The following is a 21,157-nucleotide window of genomic DNA, read 5'->3' as shown; positions in this document are numbered from 1 at the left end:
AGGGATCTTGTAAACACCGGGCTTCCTCAAACCCAAGTCATCCTTAACAGAGCCAAGGAGCGCTCTAATCTTGGGTGGTGGACGAAAAATACTTTTGATGTGATATCTTTTCAGAATCCTTCCTATCTTCGAGGAAATGCTCCCAGCAAAAGGCAGAAAAGCTACCGATTTGCAGGTATCTTCTGGTGGTTCAGGCGAAGGTCCAAACTGGAAAGCACGACGGATCTGTTTATCTGTAAAGTCATTCTGCTTGAACACAATCTTAAGATGGTCCAATTCTTGTGTCAAGCTTTCTCCATCTGAAATGGCATAAGCTCTTCTCGCCAGAGCTTCTCTCCCACCCACCCAGCTCTGGACCGCCTCCTAGATCATTTCAATTCCATGCATCCTAGCATCAAATTTACAATGGACGTGGAAAATGATGGAAAGCTTCCGTTTCTGGATGTTCTGGTGTACAGAAAGGATGATGGGACACTGGGACACAGCGTTTATCAAAAGCCTACGCACACGGACCGTTACTTACATGCTTCCAGCTGTCATCCATCGTTCCAGCGTACGGGGGTCCTGCAGACGTTGGCGAGAAGAGCTTATGCCATTTCAGATGGAGAAAGCTTGACACAAGAATTGGACCATCTTAAGATTGTGTTCAAGCAGAATGGCTTTACATATAAACAGATCCGTCGTGCTTTCCAGTTTGGACCTTTGCCTGAACCACCAGAAGATACCTGCAAATCGGTAGCTTTTCTGCCTTTTGCTGGGAGCATTTCCTCGAAGATAGGAAGGATTCTGAAAAGATATCACATCAAAAGTATTTTTCGTCCACCACCCAAGATTAGAGCGCTCCTTGGCTCTGTTAAGGATGACTTGGGTTTGAGGAAGCCCGATGTTTACAAGATCCCTTGCCACTGTGGAAAGACTTATATTGGTCAGACAATCTGGACCATTCAGGAGCGATGTGTTGAGCATCAGCGGCACACAAGGCTGCTTCAACCTGAGAAGTCTGCAGTGGCGGAACACTGTCTCACCGAGGGACACAGCATACTATATGACGAGACCCAAATGGTTGCCCCTGCATCTCGCTATTGGGGCTGTATTTTAAAAGAATCCATAGAGATTCGGTTATCTGACTATCTTATTAATAGAGACAAGGGTTTTCTTTTAAGTATGACTTGGGACCCAGTGTTATCTGACATTAAAAAACAACGGTCTGTGGTTGTATCGTCGGAATAAAAAATGTTTATTTATTTTTATTTTTAATTTTTGACAGTGATATCTCGATTTCGCCTCTTTCCATCACTGGCGGCGGGGTATGTCTACTGCACTAGAGGGCGGTTACGGCACCTTCTCGCGCACGCGTTGTGGGTCTTCTGCGGCCTATATAGGGGCCGCCGCTTGCGCTGGGAAGTCAGTTCCGGCGAGATCGTGCACCAGCACTCTCACCTGAAGATGGCGGCCAGTTGGACCGCGGAAATATTGTGTCTTGAAGACGTTATGATCCGGCTGCATACCCGAGAAGAATATTATAAAACACATTGTTAAATTTTACTACTTAAAAAACCCAGGTAAAAAAGTATCATCAATAATAAGATCTTGTAAAGTATGTCAAAGGATGAAAGACAATAATCAGGTAGGGTTGTATAAGTTGTACCCAAGAGATTGCACCATCACACAGCAGCGGGTTTTTTTGGTTAACTATCCACCAGAAGGTGAGGAGTGCCTTACGTATTTGTACTAGTGGAGTGTTAGTGTGTTGGTTCAAGTACCTTAAGCTCTAACCAATCAAACACACTAACACTGAAACAGTAATTAGGTATTTAAAGAAATTTTTCAATTGTACAGGAAAACCTCATAGGATATTGATAGGCAATGGACCAGAGTTTACCAGTCAAGCATTTAAAGAATTTTTAGGATGGGAAAACGTTAAACACATTACTATTTCAAAATACCACCAGCAAAGTAGCCATTGTGAATGAAAAATTAAGGAAACTGCTCAACCTTATAGAACCAATTGTTTGAAGTAATACACAGGTTATGCACAACTGATTTCAGAGTTTCAAATGATTATTAACGAACTGCCCCATCTAATTACAGGCCTATCACCCATAGAAATAATGGACAAACAGTTTACAAGAGCACATTCATTAAAATTCTTTAGTTGGTCAAAGCACAGAATCTTGCCAACAGAAGAAATACAACAACAAATAACAAAAAACCAAATAGACAATGTGGAAGTTGGGTCTGACAGTGCAGTGAGCATGTGCAAGTACCACAGTTTAATACTGGAGACCTAGTGTTAATCAATGATCATCACGTGAGAACAAATATTAAGAAAGAGAACAGAAAATTTTTCATAAGTATGTAGGACCATACAGAGTTGAAGGAGCTTCCCATACAAAAGCATTATTTCAAGTAGAGCCAACTACAGGAAAAGGAAAAGGACTATGCAACATAGAGACAATAAAGAGATTTAGACAGTAGAGTATCTGACTGGAAACCAAGTAAAACCTTATTGTTTACTCTGAACAATGTGAATTAGATATTTTTTAACCTTTATATTCAGTGATTGTATTGTGGATGGGTTTGCGTTCAATTTATAGGAGAAGTGTGAAATTTGCAGACATTACAAGTCTCTCTCTCTCTCTCTCTCTCTCTCTCTCTCTCTCTCTCTCTCTCTCTCTCTCTCTCTCTCTCTCTCTCTCTCTCCCCTCTCTCTCTCTCTCTCTCTCACACACACACACACACACACACACAGTTCTGTTGTTTAGTAGCAGGGTGTTGGACTCACATTTCTGGGCTTTTTTGGATGAAGTTGGGACATTACCTTTCTGTAGGACAAGTGGGCCACTCTGGATCCTCCAGCAACCCAATGAAGAACCAGACAGGGAGGGTGCCCTGTAGTAGAAGGGTGGGAAGGGATTCTGTCTTTGGGGTCTATCTTCTTTCGTTCTTCGGGTCCAACATTCTGATTCTATTTTTTCACTTTCTTACTTCTCAACTTTGAGAATCAACTCTGAATTCCCTCTTTTCGTACTCTTATTTCTCTATAGTTGAGACCCTTCCATGTTTTCCATGTCAGTAGTGACATTTGTCATTACTGCAATGATAAACTAAAAGAAAAACTGAAAAAACTGAAAGTGAAAGCAAAGCTATCATGTCTATTTATGTAACACTAGTATAATAATTAAAGTTGAATGTGCCCTCATGACATTTTTTTCTCTTAGTGGAGTGATATGTAGGGATACATCCCATTCCTTGAAACAGATGTATCACATCGTTAAATACATATTTCAGAGAAAAGATATTTGTGTCTGAGAGTAGTTAATAAGTGGTGAGCACCCTACTGTTGGGAAGTGTTTTAAATGATAGGTGTTGATACCGGAGCTAACAATCCAGTGAACTGTATGGAAGTGGCTAGCAATCAATCTCTACCTGCTAAGGTGCAGATATGAGTTCCATGCAGCAGGCAGTACAAAAGAAAGAGCTACATGAAATCTAAGAATGCGAAATGTCAAAGGTAATAAATGTCTTGTAATTGTTAGTTATCAACTTGAGTATCAGTTCTGTTATGTACGTACATGGTACAGGGAGGCAGTGTACGAGTTAGTAACTGTCATCATTTATCATATAAATGAGTTGTAATTTTGAAGACAATATAAGAAGTTGAATTGAATCTCAATTCTTATTTATGTGGTGGAATGGGTGAGAATGAGAAGTTAATTTTCAGCAGCTTTATCTGCAGCCTGGAAGGAGGCAAAGAATGGGCCAAGTTGGAGGAAGAAGGCACACGGATTCAGGGCACAGACTAGATGGACTGTGATTACTTAACAGCAACTGAATATTCAGTAAGCAACATTCATTGAGTATAAAAGGAGTGAAGCCCATCTGAAACACTTAAAGATCAAAGGTGTGTAGTAACCAACACAAAGTTTTTGAAAGGAAATAAATTGTATGCAGAGGTTAAAATTAATGTAAACTGAAGAGGGATGACTGGTATCAGCTGTAGTCCCCTTCAGTTTACATATAGTGTCTCACAGCTGTTGGATCTGCATAGTGTCTGTTCTTTCACAGGTTCACAGGACTCCATGGGGGGGGGGGGGGGGGGGGAGGAGGAGTAAGAGAGAGGTAAAATTAATAATTTATCTTTTGTAAAAGAATTGTAAAATAAAAAGACTTAAGAAATGGAGGAATGAAGATGAGGATTCCATGAAATTAACTGCAGAGAAGGTGGCTGACACTAATGGGTTAAATGACATGCAAAGAAAAACATTACATCGTTGATATGGGACTATGGAAATTTGTTCAGTAACATTCTTGGAATTTGTGAGAATTTTTGAATGTTTATTAAAATTGCAGCCTTATAAACCATTCTATATTAAACGGTGCAGTATACCTGTCAGATCTGCTGTCTAAGAAGAGTTGCAGAAACTAAAAAGTTCTCACATCACTGAAAGCAGTAGCAATGACAACAGCTGTCCTCTGATTGCAGCTGTTATTGATGAGTTATTCCGTAAATTTCAAAGTGTAAAACTGTTGACTGTCTTCGATTTGACTGCAGGGTTCCAACAAATACCATTAGACCATGAGTCAAGGAAATGTTCAGCTTTATTGTACAGCTGGAAATGGTATCAGTACAAAGTTGTTCCATTTACATTGACTGTATCATATGCTGAATTTATAAGAACATTAGATTGCTTGCTAGGACAGGAACTAAGATCATATATGTGGATGATATTCTTGTATGCAGTCAAAAACAGGAGGATCATTACTGGCTCTTATGGAGATTTCTGATTAACTTATTTGGGGTACAGGGGGGATGAACACTGGAACACTGCTTTTCCAAGAAGTTACTAAGTCTGACTGACAAACTGAAAGCTACAGCAGAATTTCCTGCACCTAAGAGCAGAAGACAATTGAAATCTTTTTTCAGGTCGAGTGGATTCAATAGAAAATATACATATCTCCTTGCCTGTTGAGGGATGATAATGATGATGACATTTGGTTTGTGGGGCACTCAGCTGCACTGTAATCAGCACCTGTATAAAGTCCCAATTTTTACACAGTCCAATCTAGCCACTTTCATGATTGATGACGATGATGGTGGTGGTGATGGTGATGACAATACAAACATCCAGTTCCCAGGCAGAGAAACTCCCCAACCCAACCAGGAATCGAACCCAGGACCCCGTGATCCAGAGGCAACAACACTAGCCACTAGGCCACAAACTGAGGACCCTTTTGAGGTAAAATGCTATTTGAATATGGGATAAGAACTGATGGGAAGCTTTTGACTAAATAAAACAACAACAACTACATATAACTATCCATTGTCTTTTTGTTTTTGTTGTGATGACAGTGAATATAGGTTGGAAGCCTTTTTTTTCCAGTGAAGTGCAGAAATAGGGGGAAAAATATTACACCACTGCATTTGCAGGCAGAATCTTACTCAACATGAGAGGAGAGACAAACTAACAGAAAAGAAACTCCTTGCTGTACACTGGACCTTTAGTAATTACAAAAATTATTTAATGGATCATAATGTTACAGTATGTTCTGATCATTCACAGAAATTCCCCTGCAGAAATATAGAGTTATGCAGCCTCTACAGCCATCCATGATTGTGAAAGTGTTGCCGGTGCAGGATTTTATGCACTGACTGAAATCTCGCTTGTCCTATAGATGTTTCAATGGGGTTCATGTAAGATTTGGATGGTTAAACGATTTGCTAAAACTGTCCAGAATGTTCTTCAAACCAGTCGTGAGCAATTGTGGCTCAGTGACATGGTGCATTGTCATCCATAAATATTACATCTCTGTTTGGAAACATGCAGTCCATAAATGGCTGTAAATGGCCTCCAACTAGCTGAACATCCACAGGGCCCAGACCATTCCATGCAAAACAGCCAACGCCATTATGAATTACCACTAACATGCACAGCAACTTGCTGACAACTTGGGTCCATGGTGTGATGGGGTCTGGGCCACACTCAAACCATATCATCAGCTCTTACCAACTGAAATCATCCGCCCTGGTAGCTGCATGGTCAGCATGACAAATTGTCAATCCTCTGGGCCCGGGTTTGATTCTCTGCTAGGTAGGGGAATTTTCTCCACCCAGGGACTGGGTGTTGTGCTGTCCTCATCGTCACATTATCATCCTCATTGATTGCAGGTTACCAAAGTGGCATCAGATTAAAAAACTGGCACCTGGTGAATGGCCTGCCCGACAGGGAGGGGGGGGGGGGGGGGGGGGGGGGGGGGGCTAGCCATACGATTAAATAAAATAACCAACTGAAATTGGAACTCATCTGACCCAACCATAGTTTTCCAGTCGTCTAGGGCCCAACCAATATGGTCTCAAGCCCATGAGAGGTGCTGCAGGTGATTTCATGCTGTTAGCAAAGGCAATAGTGTTGGTCATCTACTGCCGTAACTCATTGATGCCAAATTTTGCCACTGTCCTAACACATACATTTGTCAGACATCTGCAGGTTTCTGCAGTTATTTCATGCAGTGTTGCCTGTATGTTAGCACTGACAACTATATGCAAACACTATTGCTCTCAGTCATTAAGTGATGGGCGTTGACCACTGTGTTGTCTGTGGTGAGAGGTAATGCCTGAAATGTGGTATTCTAAGCACACTCTTGACACTGTGGATCTCTAATTATTGAATTCTCTAATGATTTCTGAAATGGAATGTCCCATGCATCTAGTTCCAACTACCATTTCACATCCAAATTGGATGAAATTCCCATCAAGCAGCAATAATCCCATTGGAAACATTTCTGCATAAATCACCCGAGTACAAATGACAGCTTAACCAATGCACTGCCCTTTAATAGCGTGTGTATATACACTGCCATACATATATGTGCATATTACTATCCCACAACTTTTGTCGCCTCAGTATATGTATATGTTAAGATACACTAGTGTTATTCTACATTTTCTTATATGCCTGAATAATGTGACATTTGTGTCATGATAGATTGACAAACAATTTCCAATAATACTTATGCATAATTAACTTTTTGTTCATTTAGAAGAAATAAGTTTTCATGTTTCCATGAGTGGTTTACATAAATCTCATGTGGAGGCATAACAATTTATCCTATGTGAAGAACAAACTTCTATATTTGTTTAAATCACGACTGTAGTATGAAGAGCCTAATTAAATGTGTAGTCATGACATATTAATCCCAGTTGCTAAATGATTTTTACATATTTGTGTAAGAACCAAAATTAGACCCACTTGTAGAAAAGCAAGTCATACAAGAACTGACACAAAATCCATAGTGCCTGGCTATGGGATCAAATTCTGTTTTGTTCCAAAGAAGGTACAAGACATAATTGAATATATTTCTATTTAAAGCGGTCTCCATCCTACTCTAACCTGTGCAAGCTTCTTCATCTCCCAGTTTAAATTACAGCCTACATCCTTCTGAAGCTGCTTAGTGTATTCATTTCTTGGTCTCCCTCTACAATTTTTACACTCCACGCTGACCTCCAATTCTAAATTGGTGATCCCTTGATGCCTCAGAACATATCCTACCAACCGATCCCTTCTTCTAGTCATGTTGTGCCACAAATTCCTCTTCTCCCCAATTCTATTCAGTACCTCCTCATTAGTTATGTGATCTACCCATCTAATATACAGCATCCTTCTGTAGCACCACATTTCGGAAGCTTCTATTCTCTTCTTGTCTAAACTATTTATTGTCCACGTTTCACTTCCATACATGGCTACACTCCATACAAATACTTTCAGAAACGACTTCCTGACATTTAAATCTATACTCGATGTTAACAAATTACTCTTCTCCAGAAACACTTTCCTTGCCATTGCCAGTCTACTTTTTATATCCTCTTTACTTTGACCATCATCAGTTATTTTGCTCCCCAAATAGCAAAACTCCTTTACTACTTTAAGTGTCTCATTGCCTCATCTAATTCCCTCACCATCACCAGACTTAATTCAACTACATTCCATTATCCTCATTTTGCTTTTGTTGATATTCATCTTATACCCTCCTTTCAAGAAACTGTCCATTCTGTTCAACTGCTCTTCCAAGTCCTTTTGCTGTGTCTGACAGAATTACAATGTCATCAATGAACCTCAAAGTTTTTATTTCTTCTCCATGGATTTTAATACCTACTCCAAATTGTTCTTTCATTTCCTTTACTGCTTGCTCAATATACAGATTGAATAACATCGGGGAGAGACTTCAACTCTGTCTCACTCCCTCCCAACCACTGCTTCCCTTTCACGTCCCTCGACTCTTATAACTGCCATCTGCTTTCTGTAGAAATTGAAAATAGCCTTTCACTCCCTGTATTTCACCCCTGCCACCTTCAGAATTTGAAAGAGAGTATTCCAGTGGACATTGTCAAAAGCTTTCTCTAAGTCTACAAATGCTAGAAACATAGGTTTGCCTTTCTTTAATCTTTCTTCTAAGATAAGATGTAGGGTCAGTATTACCTCACGTGTTCCAACATTCCTATGGAATTTAAACTGATCTTCCTCGAGGTCGGCTTCTACCAGTTTTTCCATTCGTCTGTTAACAATTCATGTTAGTATTTTGCAGCTGTGACTTATTAAACTGCTAGTTCAGTAATTTTCACATCTGTCAACACCTGCTTTCTTTGGGATTGGAATTATTATATTCTTCTTGAAGTCTGAGGGAATTTCGCATGTCTCATACATCTTGCTCACCAGATGGTAGAGTTTTGTCAGGACTGGCTCTCCCAAGGCTGTCAGTAGTTCTAATGGAATGTTGTCTACTCCGGGGGCCTTGCTTCAACTCAGGTGTTTCAGTGCTCTGTCTAACTCTTCATGCAGTATCGTATCTCCCATTTCATATTCATCTGCATCCTCTTCCATTTCCATAATATTGACCTCAAGAACATCGCCCCTGTATAGACCCTCTATATACTCCTTCCACCTTTCTGCTTTCCCTTCTTTGCTTAGAACTGGTTTTCCATGTGAGCTCTTGATATTCATGCAAGTGGTTCTCTTTTCTCCAACGGTCTCTTTAAATTTCCTGTAGGCAGCATCTATCTTACCCCTAGTGAGATTAGCCTCTACATACTTACATTTGTCCTCTAGCTATCCCTGCTTAGCCATTTTGCACTACCAGTAGTAATAAATAAGAAGTAAGTTTTATTGGATGAAAAAATGTTAATGGCATTACAGTCATGGGAGTAAATGAAATCATATGAAGAGGAATATGTGATTTGAAGCTCTGCTTGCCCTTTGTTAACACATTTTCAGTATTGGTCTTTCATATTATCTTTTCACATATAAAATAATGGAGACAAAATATTAGAGTCAATTTCATTTTTACTTTCTGAACTCACTGATCACTTTTCTGGTACTGCTACTAAGTTGATCAACCAATGAACACACAATTCAAACTCGAGTTCATCTCCATTGATGGATCATTTTCACTGCTAAGTTCCTTATTGGAGAGAAGCCTTATTTGTGTCAGGAAGTACCTTTTCTTACTCTAGGTTCTAAGATAAGTTGTAGGGTCAGTATTGCCTCACGTGTTCCAATATTTCCACAGAACCCAAACTGATCTTCCTCGAGGTCGGCTTCTACCAGTTTTTCCATTCGTCTGTTAAGAATTCATGTTAGTATTTTGCAGCTGTGACTTATTAAACTGCTAGTTCAGTAATTTTCACATCTGTCAACACCTGCTTTCTTTGGGATTGGAATTATTATATTCTTCTTGAAGTCTGAGGGAATTTCGCATGTCTCATACATCTTGCTCACCAGATGGTAGAGTTTTGTCAGGACTGACTCTCCCTAGGCTGTCAGTAGTTCTAATGGGATGTTGTCTACTCCCGGGGCCTTGATTTGACTTAGGTCTTTCAGTGCTCTGTCAAACTCTTAACGCAGTGTCATATCTCCCATTTCATCTTCATCTACATCCTCTTCCATTTCCATAGTATTGTCCTCAAGTACATCGCCCTTGTATAGACCCTCTATATACTCCTTCCACCTTTATGCTTTCCCTTCTTTGCTTAGAACTGGGTTTCCATATGAGCTCTTGATATTCATACAAGTGGATCTCTTTTCTCCAAAGGTCTCTTTAATTTTCCTGTAGGCAGTTACCCCTAGTGAGATGAGCCTCTATATCCTTACATTTGTCCTCTAGCCACACCAGCTTAGCCATTTTGCACTTCCTGTCTATCTCATTTTTGAGACGTTTGTATTCCTTTTTGCCTGCTTCATTTACTGCATTTTTATATTTTCCCCTTTTGTCACTGGCCAGGGTGGCGGAGCGGTTCTATGTGCTACAGTCTGGAACCACGCGACCGCTACGGTCACAGGTTTGAATCCTGCCTCTGGCATGGATGTGTGTGATGTCCTTAAGTTAGTTAGGTTTAATTAGTTCTAAGTTATAGGGGACTGATGACCTCAGCTGTTAAGTCCCATAGTGATCAGAGCCATTTGAACCAAGGATTTCTACTAACCCTCGTCTTTTTACCTACTTGATCCTCTGCTGCCTTCACTACTTCATCCCTCAAAGCTACCCATTCTTCTTTTACTGCATTTCTTTCCCCTATTCTTGTCCATTGTTCCCTTATCCTCTCCCTGAAACTCTATATCTTTGCTAAATTTCAACTTTATTTTCGTGCTCAAAATTCTGACCAACCGATTGTAGAACATGTAAAATTACAAAGTGTAGGAAAGTTACCTTGGATATATATGTCCCTTATGTTAAGATTTAAGTATGTTTTTCATACTCTTTTTTGTGTGATTCTTATATAATATCTATGGTTTTGATTAAGGTGGACTGTGATACCCCAAAAAAAGAGCTGTGCTCATTACCTGAGAAATTTCATCTCAGTGTTCTTTTATTTTTGACTGTTGGCAAGTACCCATTGTTTCAGTCACTTTCATGCCTATAGAAATTACATTTACGTGGTGTGACAAAAAGTAATGGAATTTTTTTAATTTTGGAGGCTTTACACATGTGCCTGATGTTTGTTTGCATTTTTAACTTTTTTGAATATTTAGTTTATTATTGACAGTCAAAATGCTTGTATATATGTTTTCGAGTGCTTGGCAAGTTTTTACTTTCAAAAAAGATAGATCAAAGAATTTGCATTAAATTTTTCTTTAAAAATGAAATAAAGTGCAGCACCGCATCTGAAGTGTTGACTGTGGCTACTAAGAGGAAGACAAGGTTTTACAAGTGGTTTAAACTTCTCAAAGAGGGATCAAAAGGTATCAAAGATGACGACTGCCCTGGACACCCGAGCATATCAGTTATTGACAACAATGTGGAAGAAGTAAGGAAAATGGTTCTGTAAAATCACAAAATCACCATAGGAGAGGTTGCTTATGGTGTCTGAATATCCTTTAGCTCATGCCAAACAATTTTTTCAGGTGTTTTGGGCATCAAATGTGTAGCAGCAAAGTTTGTTATGAAATTACTGAATTTTGACCAAAAACAATATTACATCGACATGCTTAAGTAATGATCACATCAACATGCTCAAGTAATGCTGAATGAAGTTGACAATGATCCAGAACTTCAAAGAAGATTATAAAAGGTAACAAAACACAGGCTTATGGATATGACATCATCCCAATGAAAACTGCCTGAGATGTAAAAATTGAACAAAAATTTGACATAATCACAAGTGAAGGCTCTTTTCACCATTTTCTCTAATTACAATGGAATAGTGCATCATGAGCTGGATAGTGCATTATGAGTTCCTGCCTTATGGATGTATGGTCAAAAGGAATACTACCTGAAAGTTATGTGCCATTTGCATGAAGCAATCTGAAGGAAACAAACAGAATTGTGGCAAAACCATTCATGGAAACTGCTTTGCAATAATGCTCATGCTCAAATCTCAGTGCTTGTTCACGATTTTTTTGGAAAAAAAGCCATTATGTTGCCTCAGCCACTGTATGTTTTACCACAACTGATGAGATAAAAACAGAATCGTCAAATGAGCAGAACACCATAATGAAAAGTGATATCTGGAATTGTTTCCAAAATTGCAAAAACTGCTGGTGCAAGTGTTTTACATCTGAGGGGGGAAAACATTGATGTTGGTGAATAAATAAATATTCTTGAAGAAAAATAAAAATTCACATTACTATTTGATCTCATATATGCATGTAGTAGAACAATCAAGATTCTATTATTAAGGGAGCCATTCATTGCTGTAGAGCAAATTCCAGAGACTAGATGAATCAGTAATCATAAGGAAAATCAATATTTTTGTTATTCAAGAAAGCTTTAAGGTAACTATGTAATTTTATTATACTGTTTAAATTTCTTCGAAAACCTATCACTTTTCAGCACTCCACTTATGCAGTCCTGTATTTAAAATACCATATTAACAATTTAAATATTTTGATATGTTTATTCTAATAATCTGATATTTTTATCCATAACCATTTATATGTATGCTCAGACATACAGAAACTTTAAGATATTTTGCTGTTCTCAACATGATAACATGCACATTTTTGTCCTAATTAAGAAAATTCTAATTTGTATGTTGGCAAAATTTATAGAATTCTGTCCGTAGTGGAATATCTATGGACCTCTTGAGAGGGGACGGGGGGATGGGCAGTTATAAGCAGATATTCTCATGATTGATAAAGGAAAGAAAGCTTTTTTAATGACTTTTATTAGTGCAACTATCATTTATTTATTCATTTAGTCCTTCAAATCCTATATGTATCTTCAAATCTTTGTAACAATGTCTGTAAGATGCAAATATCTAAAATTAATAGAGTGGGAAGCAATGTACAATAAATAATGTATGATCTGCATTGCTAACTGCCACAACTTGTGTCAGAGCCTGAATGGCCATCTAAACTATTACAAAATACAGAATACTATGTAATCTAACATAATACTTAGCTTCAAAATATCTACCTGTATGAACAGTCATTAACTTTCAAGAATTTATATCTCATTAGAAAGCTTACAAGACGAAGTATTCACAATGTACTTTAAATTTTGTTAAACATTTTGTGACAAGTTATAATCCACACACAAAAAATTTAAATTGCATCTTAAATCAAAATTCCAAAACACACTTCATTTTCACAAATGTTGACAGTAAAATCTTATTCAGATTTTTGAAACACTGAATTAACATATAAAACCTAGGATGTCACCATAAGTTAAAGGTGGACATTAAAATGTGTTCTTGTATTCAAAGTTGCAAAAAAATGCTGAGCTCAAGTTCCTTGTGCTGTTAAAAATGATAAATATCATTTTTATACTTGCTGATCATTACCTAGATGTAGAATAATTATGTGAAAATCATCTAAATCTGCTTTGTTTTTAACAATAATAAAAAAATGTTTTGTTTTTAACATAAATATGAATTTCCTTTAGTCACCTGTAAAAGGAGATCAAAATGTAAACAACATACTGAATCTGAACCAAGTGCATGATGTTTGTCACAAACAAGCCCAAGAGACTGATGCAGTAATGTTACAGGGTGCAGACATATTTTTGTAGAGTTCATGTATGTTGAAATGTTATACAATATTGGTGCTTACATTGAAATGTTCAGCAGCTTGAATTATATGTGTGGGATTTACTGACTGACTAAATAAACCTAGGAGAGTTTTTAAAACTGAAAGCCAACCTTTTATTTTTGGCAACTATCTATATTATCACAGAACTGAATGATGGAGATTGCAAACTTGGAAGTTTTCAAGACCAATGAGATCATTAAGAGCTAAATTAAGTATCCTGCACATGCTCATTTTTCCACAAGGTATGGAGTTGGTAGTGCTGGACTCACGTTGGGCATGATAACCCAAGCTAATTCCTTTCAAGATTCCAAGTAAGCTTAAGAGCTTACTGGTATATTCTGAATTCTGAGGCATTTGCATGTTACAAAACTGACCATAAAAAGGGGAACATTGTATATGTTAATAAATATGAAGAGACCAAAAATTTATTGCTGCAGTGTTGCGTACTTTATTTAACAAAATAATTTTTGTCAAATCTCGTAACAGTGGGACAGTCCGAGAAAAAATTACACGAGACTTCAGAGGCATAGCTTCAAATCAGTAAACCTATACATTACCGCTACTGACTCATGCAAAAGCTGTTGCTCTTCATGAGTAGCATCTGGACCTGCTTCATGACAAGACAAAGTTTTCAACTTTCCACTATGTTCTCTATGTCTTATGTATGGATTAAACTGCAGTGCTCTTCCAAGACAATATACATTCCCTAAGCACTAACGCTCAGCACAGCTACTGAAGGGATTTGGAGATGACCATTGCATTTCTATAATGTGAAAATTAGTATTACTTTCAGTCACAAATGTACACTTGTACATTCCATATGTTACAGAAAACAACTATAATACTGAAGTATTGTCCACTATCATATAGCACTTTCAAGTAAAAACCATTTGTCCAGGAAGAGTAAAAAAAAGTGAAAGCTTTTTTGTCAAAAAAGAGAAAGCTTCTTTGTCTGTTGTATGTATCATGAAACAAAGTCTGGCTTCAGCTGGCAGAGACTGTGGTTATGAGTGTGTGAGTTGCATTTGCATCAGTGTGAGTGTGTGTGTGTGTGTGTTGTCTATTTTCAACAAAGGTCTTGTTGGCCAAAAGCTCCCTTTCTGACCATCTTTCTGTTGTGCCTATCTGCAACTCAGCATCTCCACTTATGGTGAGTAGCAACTATCAGATACATCACAAACACTACCAGTAGTAATAAATAAGAAGTAAGTTTTATTGGATGAAAAAATGTTAATGGCATTACAGTCATGGGAGTAAATGAAATCATATGAAGAGGAATATGTTATTTGAAGCTCTGCTTGCCCTTTGTTAACACATTTTCAGTATTGGTCTTTCATATTATCTTTTCACATATAAAATAATGGAGACAAAATATTAGAGTCAATTTCATTTTTACTTTCTGAACTCACTGATCACTTTTCTGGTACTGCTACTAAGTTGATCAACCAATGAACACACAATTCAAACTCGAGTTCATCTCCATTGATGGATCATTTTCACTGCTAAGTTCCTTATTGGAGAGAAGCCTTATTTGTGTCAGGAAGCAATAATGTAACCCCAGCAGTCACTGTAAACATAGCAATATTGTAATTAAACTTCTATCTTTCAAGCCGTGCACTACAACATTATTATATACACAGCTATGATGCTAATCCAGAAAAAAATAATCACTGTGGTGAAGATAAGCTATGTTTTGTAGAAATTTTAGTACCATATGTGAATAATTAGAAATTACTTTATTTGAGCAGCAAATTTACTACATTGATGTAGAGAAGCAATTAAACAGCCTCTACACAATCCCCTCCCCTGACTTACTCACTCCCTCTCTTTCTGTGCCCCTCCTCTCTGACTACTGTACCCTAATTTCAAAAGCAAATTATCATGTGTCAACCACAAATTATTGTCCTGCTTCACATCATTAGGTAACTATTTCTGTTATTTGTGTGTATTTTCATACTCTGATTTGGTCGCCATAATGAAGCACATAAGGAGCTCTTCTACAATGATCATGCAGTGTTGCGAATGATTCCTCAGGCTCTTGTTATTATGCTGTGATACACAACTGTGTTTCTTTCAATGTGCGTGTGTTGCCTACTTTAGAAGAAAGCCATTTGGCTGAAAGCTCACATGTTAGCAGTCTTTCTTGTGCCTCTATGGAGCTCCAGATCTGCTCTATATAATGAGTAGCAGTTTGTTGTGTTGCTGTAATTTTTCGCCCAAGGCTGGTTTGATGTAGCTCACCATGCTACTCTATCCTGTGCAAGTCCTTGCATAACTACTGCAACCTACAATGTGTCCTATCAGATGATCCCTTCTTTTAGTCAAGGTGTGCCACAAATTTCTTGTATCCCCAGTTCTATTCAGTACCTCCTCATTAGTTACATGATACAAATTCTAATCTTCAATATTATTCTGTAGCACCACAGTTCAAAAGATTCTATTCTCTTTTTGTCTAAACTGTTTATCATACATGTTTCTCTTTCAAACAAGGAATGCACTCCCAACAAATACCTTCAGAAAAGTCTACCTAACACTGAAATCCATATTCAATGTTGACAAATTTGACATTGCCAGTCTATATTTTATACCCTCTCTACCTCGGCTCTCATCAGTTATTTTGCTGCCCGAATACCAAAACTCATCTACAATTTTAAGTGTCTCATTTCCTAATCTAATTCCCTCAGCATCACCTGATTTAATTCAACTACATTCCAATATCATCTTTTCAAGACAATGTCCATTCTGTTGAACTGCTCTTCCAAGTCCATTGTTGTCTCCTCATAAACCTTCGCATCAATTTCAGCCACACTGATACACAGAAAACATTTCACAAGACACAAATGTTTTAAAACATTCACCTGCAACTTGTGTTTTCAGTAAATAAACTATCTGTTCATTTATTATATCTCATACTTAATGCAAGCAGAGAAAAGTGTTAGAAACAACTGCCATAAACAATAACTTTCAAACGAAGATACAAAAAACTAAAGGACTGCCAATGAATGATTCATGCTTTGATTATTAATCATAGGAAAACAACTCTTGGAACAAAGAAGATAGTGATTGCATACTGAACAACATTTCAGCCATTATCTTGACAAAGTCTGTATAGTCAATACTGCCTGCTATGTATATAGCCTCTTCTCTCCCAGTATACTTGTACTCTATTATTTGTTATTTGCAAGCAATTACAGATTTGCTAGCCCCACATTTAGAATGGGTGTGAGTAATCAATTAAAAGAACTTACCAAGTACCAAAGCAGTTAGCATAGAAAATGGAGCTATGCAATCAGCAGCTAATAAATAAGGAAATGAATAGTTTCCAGTGAAAGTTCCCAGCTGACCAGACAGTGAATTGAGACCCATTGCCATTGTCCTGAAAGAATTAAAAGACATTTTTTATAATAAATAAATAATAAATCTAATTAATCAGTTGAGTGATTTCTATCCTATCTGTTATGATTTAGCTGTGACAACATAAATAGTGATAATGTAATTTTTATACAGTGTGATATCATTTTGAATTTGGTAACGAGCTAATTCTGAAAATGACAGTCAGCAAAATGAAATTTTTCTGTTTACATTTTATTTCCGTTTTGAATAGCAAAGTGTGCTCTAATTTTCATTCTAATTTTTTGTTGCGCTTATAACATGTGGAATTACACAAATAAATATACATAATAAAGGGAAACATTCCACGTAGGAAAAATATATCTAAACACAAAGATGAGGTGACTTACCAAACAAAAGCGCTGGCAGGTCGATAGACACACAAACAAACACAAACGTACACACAAAATTCAAGCTTATGCAACCACCGGTTGCTTCTTCAGGAAAGAGGAAGGAGAGAGAAAGACGAAAGGATGTGGGTTTTAAGGGAGAGGGTAAGGAGTCATTCCAATCCCGGGAGCGGAAATACTTACCCTAGGGGGAAAAAAAGGACAGGTGTACACTCGCACACACACACATATCCATCCGCACATACACAGACACAAGCAGACATTATCATTACCAAAGGAAAATATCACCAGTTAGTTGCAGGAAAGTGTACAACAGACCCTTCTGAAGGAAGAATCTATTCTAAACCTAATCTAAATACTGATAATAATTTTGAAATGGGTGTAATATACTGCAATCATTCACAAACCACACAGGGGTGAAAAGCATACCACATAATATTTACTGCAAAAATTACTGATAATACAAAGAAAGTACTAATAAGCTAGAAAGGAGATAATTAAACAGTCACCAGCCCACTAGGGTAATGATCAGACTCTTAAGAAAGGTAATGACAAAGAAATTTAAGCAATAATCACTGGCATGGCAACAGAAGGTTGTCATGCTTTTACACAGCACAACAATTCATGAAAAAATAAATGAATCAGAAAGCACTGTGTTTGCAGTTACTTATTCTGAAATACTAAATTTTGAAAGTAAAATGAAATGGAATTACTGGTTAAATAAATGTAACTAAAACTTTTGAAAAATCCAGGATGAAATGTAACAATACTATGAAAAGGAAAGTTGCTACTCATCTTATAACAGAGATGCTGAGTCACAGATAGGCACAACAAGAAGACTGTCACAAATAACAGTCTTTTTGTTGCGCCAATCCGCAACTCAGCATTTCCGCTATATGGTGAGTAGCAACTTTCCTTTTCATAACTAAAACTTTGTTGTGTAAAAAAAATTACTTTTAGTAACCTCGGTGTAATGTAATCCAAATTTTAGAAAAAGGCAAGCAGTTTACTTTACTGAGGCAGGAAACTTAGACTGAAACTAGTCATTAGCACACACACAAAACTAGCAGTACATAGTTAATCAATTTTCATTTTCTTACAACACTAAGTGATTACATGGGAAGTAAAGGGACCCTGCCTGATAACAATGTCTGAGGCCAATGACAACACATGTGCCCTATAATTTTTAACTATTGCAGGTTATTATTCAAGTTAGTAATACTTTGTGAAGAAATGTCACTGAGTAATGCCTATGTAAGTTTATAACTTTTCACTTAACAGTCTTCCGATGTTGTAACTGTGCAGATGATGATGAATGTAACTGAAAACAATGCTGAGTTGCCGCTGGTGCTGCTGCTGCTGCTGTTGGGTGAGAATTTTGAGTCATTCCCAGAGCCATGGATAATTATGGGGCAGGGAATAGTTAGAATTGCAGCTTCCTCCACCTGTCTACACCTATGGTGCTCTCAATACTCTCGGGGGTTAATGAACTAGGTGCACCTACACAGGTGTGATCACAGCTGCACCACAGATCTGTAGGAATGCTCAACAAACACTTATGCACTCTTTCATGACTCAAGCTGCTCTACCTCCTCTCTGCTCGCAACATGACAGAGACTCTCCCTGTTGTTGTTGTTGCTGCTGTTGTTGTGGTCTTCAGTCGTGAGACTGGTTTGATGCAGCTCTCCATGCTACTCTATCCTGTGCAAGCTTCTTCATCTCCCAGTACCTACTGCAGCCTACATCCTTCTGAATCTGATTAGTGTATTCATCTCTTGGTCTCCCTCTATGATTTGTACCCTCCACACTGCCCTCCAATACTAAATTGGTGATCCCTCAATGTCTCAGAACATGTCCTACCAACCGGTCCCTTCTTCTAGTTGAGTTGTGCCACAAGCTTCTCTTCTCCCCAATTCTATTCAATACCTCCTCATTAGTTATGTGATCTACCCATCTAATCTTCAGCATTCTTCTGTAGCACCACATTTCGAAAGCTTCTATTCTCTTCTTGTCCAAACTATTTATCGTCCATGTTTCACTTCCATAGATAGCTACACTCCATACAAATACTTTCAGAAAAGACTTCCTGACACTTAAATCTATACTCGATGTTAACAAATTTTTCTTCTTCAGAAACACTTTCCTTGCCATTGCCAGTCTACATTTTATATCCTCTCTACTCTCCCTAAGCAAAGATAAATGATGACACAGCTAATGTCATTTTGTTGTTGCTACTGATATATTTGAATAAAGTTCCCCTGGCTATTACCCAGCACTTTACAATATTTTCATTATATTTACAATCAATTATATAGAGTCAGAAATAAGTATACTATTACATCAATTATGTATTAAATATAGTTTCTGTAATAAGGTTTACAGATTCAGTATCAGAAATACAGTACAAGTTATCAACAGATATCAAATGGCAAAAAATTTTGAATGGCGCAGAAAGTATTTTATCTGCTTTTTTGTGTTACAACCTCAAAAGAAATTTGCATGTGGATCTTGTGAAAATGAGAAAATTCAATCACAAAAATACTTAAAAACAGAGCATTATCAGCATAGTATGCCCTTGGTGTTATGTCATCAGTGCCTTTCAGTTTCATACTATTCATCTATGTACTTAATTGTTAACTATGGAATTTTTCCTGGGGAACAAATCTGCTGTATCCAACAAAGCTGCCAATATGGTGAGTAACATCAGTGTTATCACTGTCACCCCTACTCAACAAATGTAGCACCCCGTCAAGATATCACATGATCAAGCCACCATAGGACATAGAATGCATAATAATGACATTCCACCAGAGCTGCTTTTTTACACATATTTTTTATTTATTGTTACGAGTTTTAAACATGGCTTATTTTCAAGTGGTGTCTACCACTTGAAAATGAGCCATGCTCGAAATCCTCCAGACTTAGTCCACAAACAGCTCTCCCATGCAATTTCCCCTCACACCCCCAAGAACCAGCCGCAAAGGAATGCCCCTTTCATTGCCCAGTACTGCCCAGGATGGAACAACTGAACCACATCCCTGGCCAAGTCTTTGATTACCTTTCATCATGCCCTGAAAAGGGGGATATCCTACCTGAGATCTTTCACGCCCCTCCTAAAGTGATGTTCCATCACCCACACAACCACCACAACATCCTAGTCCACCCCTATACCATTCCCAATCCCAACTCCTGCCCAATCCACCCACTTATCACTTCCTGCTCCAGTCCTGTTACAGGTTATCCTGTCACATCAGGGGCCAGTTTACCTGTGAAAGCAGTCGTGTCATTTACCAGCTCTGCTGCAACTTCTGCACAGCTTTTTATATTGGTACAGCTATCAACAAGCTGTCCACCAGGATTAACGGCCACTATCAAAATGTGGTGAAGAGCAAAATGGACCACCCTGTGAACTACATGCATCTGAGCATAACATACTTGATTTCAATGGCTTCTTCACTACCCAAACCATCTGGATCCTCCCCTCTAAAACCAGCTTTTTTGAACTGTGTTGATGGGAGTTATCCTTACAATACATTCTCTACCCTTGTAATTATCCTGGCCTTAATCTACAGTAACATACTATCCCCATGCACTCCATCCTACAGTTTCCACCCTTTTGTCCTAACACTGCCTTCCCATTCCCATTTCCCAACCTCTTTGTTTGCCACCCTCTGCCAACATACCCACCCATCTTTCCCCACTCCTCTCCTCTTCACTCCTTTATGTCACTGCCTCCTTGCCACAAAACCTCTTATTGCCTTGTCTGTTGGCACTCAAATTCCTGCACACTTTGCCAGACAGTGTTCCTTTGCCCCCACCCCCACACAAACACTACTATCCCTTCCCTTCCAGATTGCTGCTGCCATCCCACAGGATAGCTGCATTCTGGCCTGA

At 38.1% G+C, this 21,157-nt stretch overlaps 1 protein-coding gene across 1 annotated transcript in view; it reads right to left on the bottom strand.

Moving 5' to 3' along the window:
- Positions 1-12,641: 12,641 nt before the first annotated feature.
- The window catches only part of LOC126272485 (synaptic vesicle glycoprotein 2B-like), a 235,118-nt gene continuing 226,602 nt past the window's right edge, over positions 12,642-21,157 (bottom strand). Inside the window, exons 11-12 of the mRNA XM_049975371.1 lie at positions 16,772-16,899; positions 12,642-15,090 (exon numbers count right to left, since the gene is read on the bottom strand). Coding sequence (XP_049831328.1) covers positions 15,035-15,090; positions 16,772-16,899 — 184 coding nt within the window. The 3' untranslated portion in view covers positions 12,642-15,034. The remainder of the gene's footprint in view (positions 15,091-16,771; positions 16,900-21,157) is intronic.

Source organism: Schistocerca gregaria, chromosome 5 (assembly GCF_023897955.1).
Source record: "Schistocerca gregaria isolate iqSchGreg1 chromosome 5, iqSchGreg1.2, whole genome shotgun sequence".
In the NCBI taxonomy this organism is placed as follows: Eukaryota; Metazoa; Arthropoda; class Insecta; order Orthoptera; family Acrididae; genus Schistocerca; species Schistocerca gregaria.
Note: the sequence above shows the minus strand (reverse complement) of the source record. Positions and strands in the feature narration are given on the sequence as shown.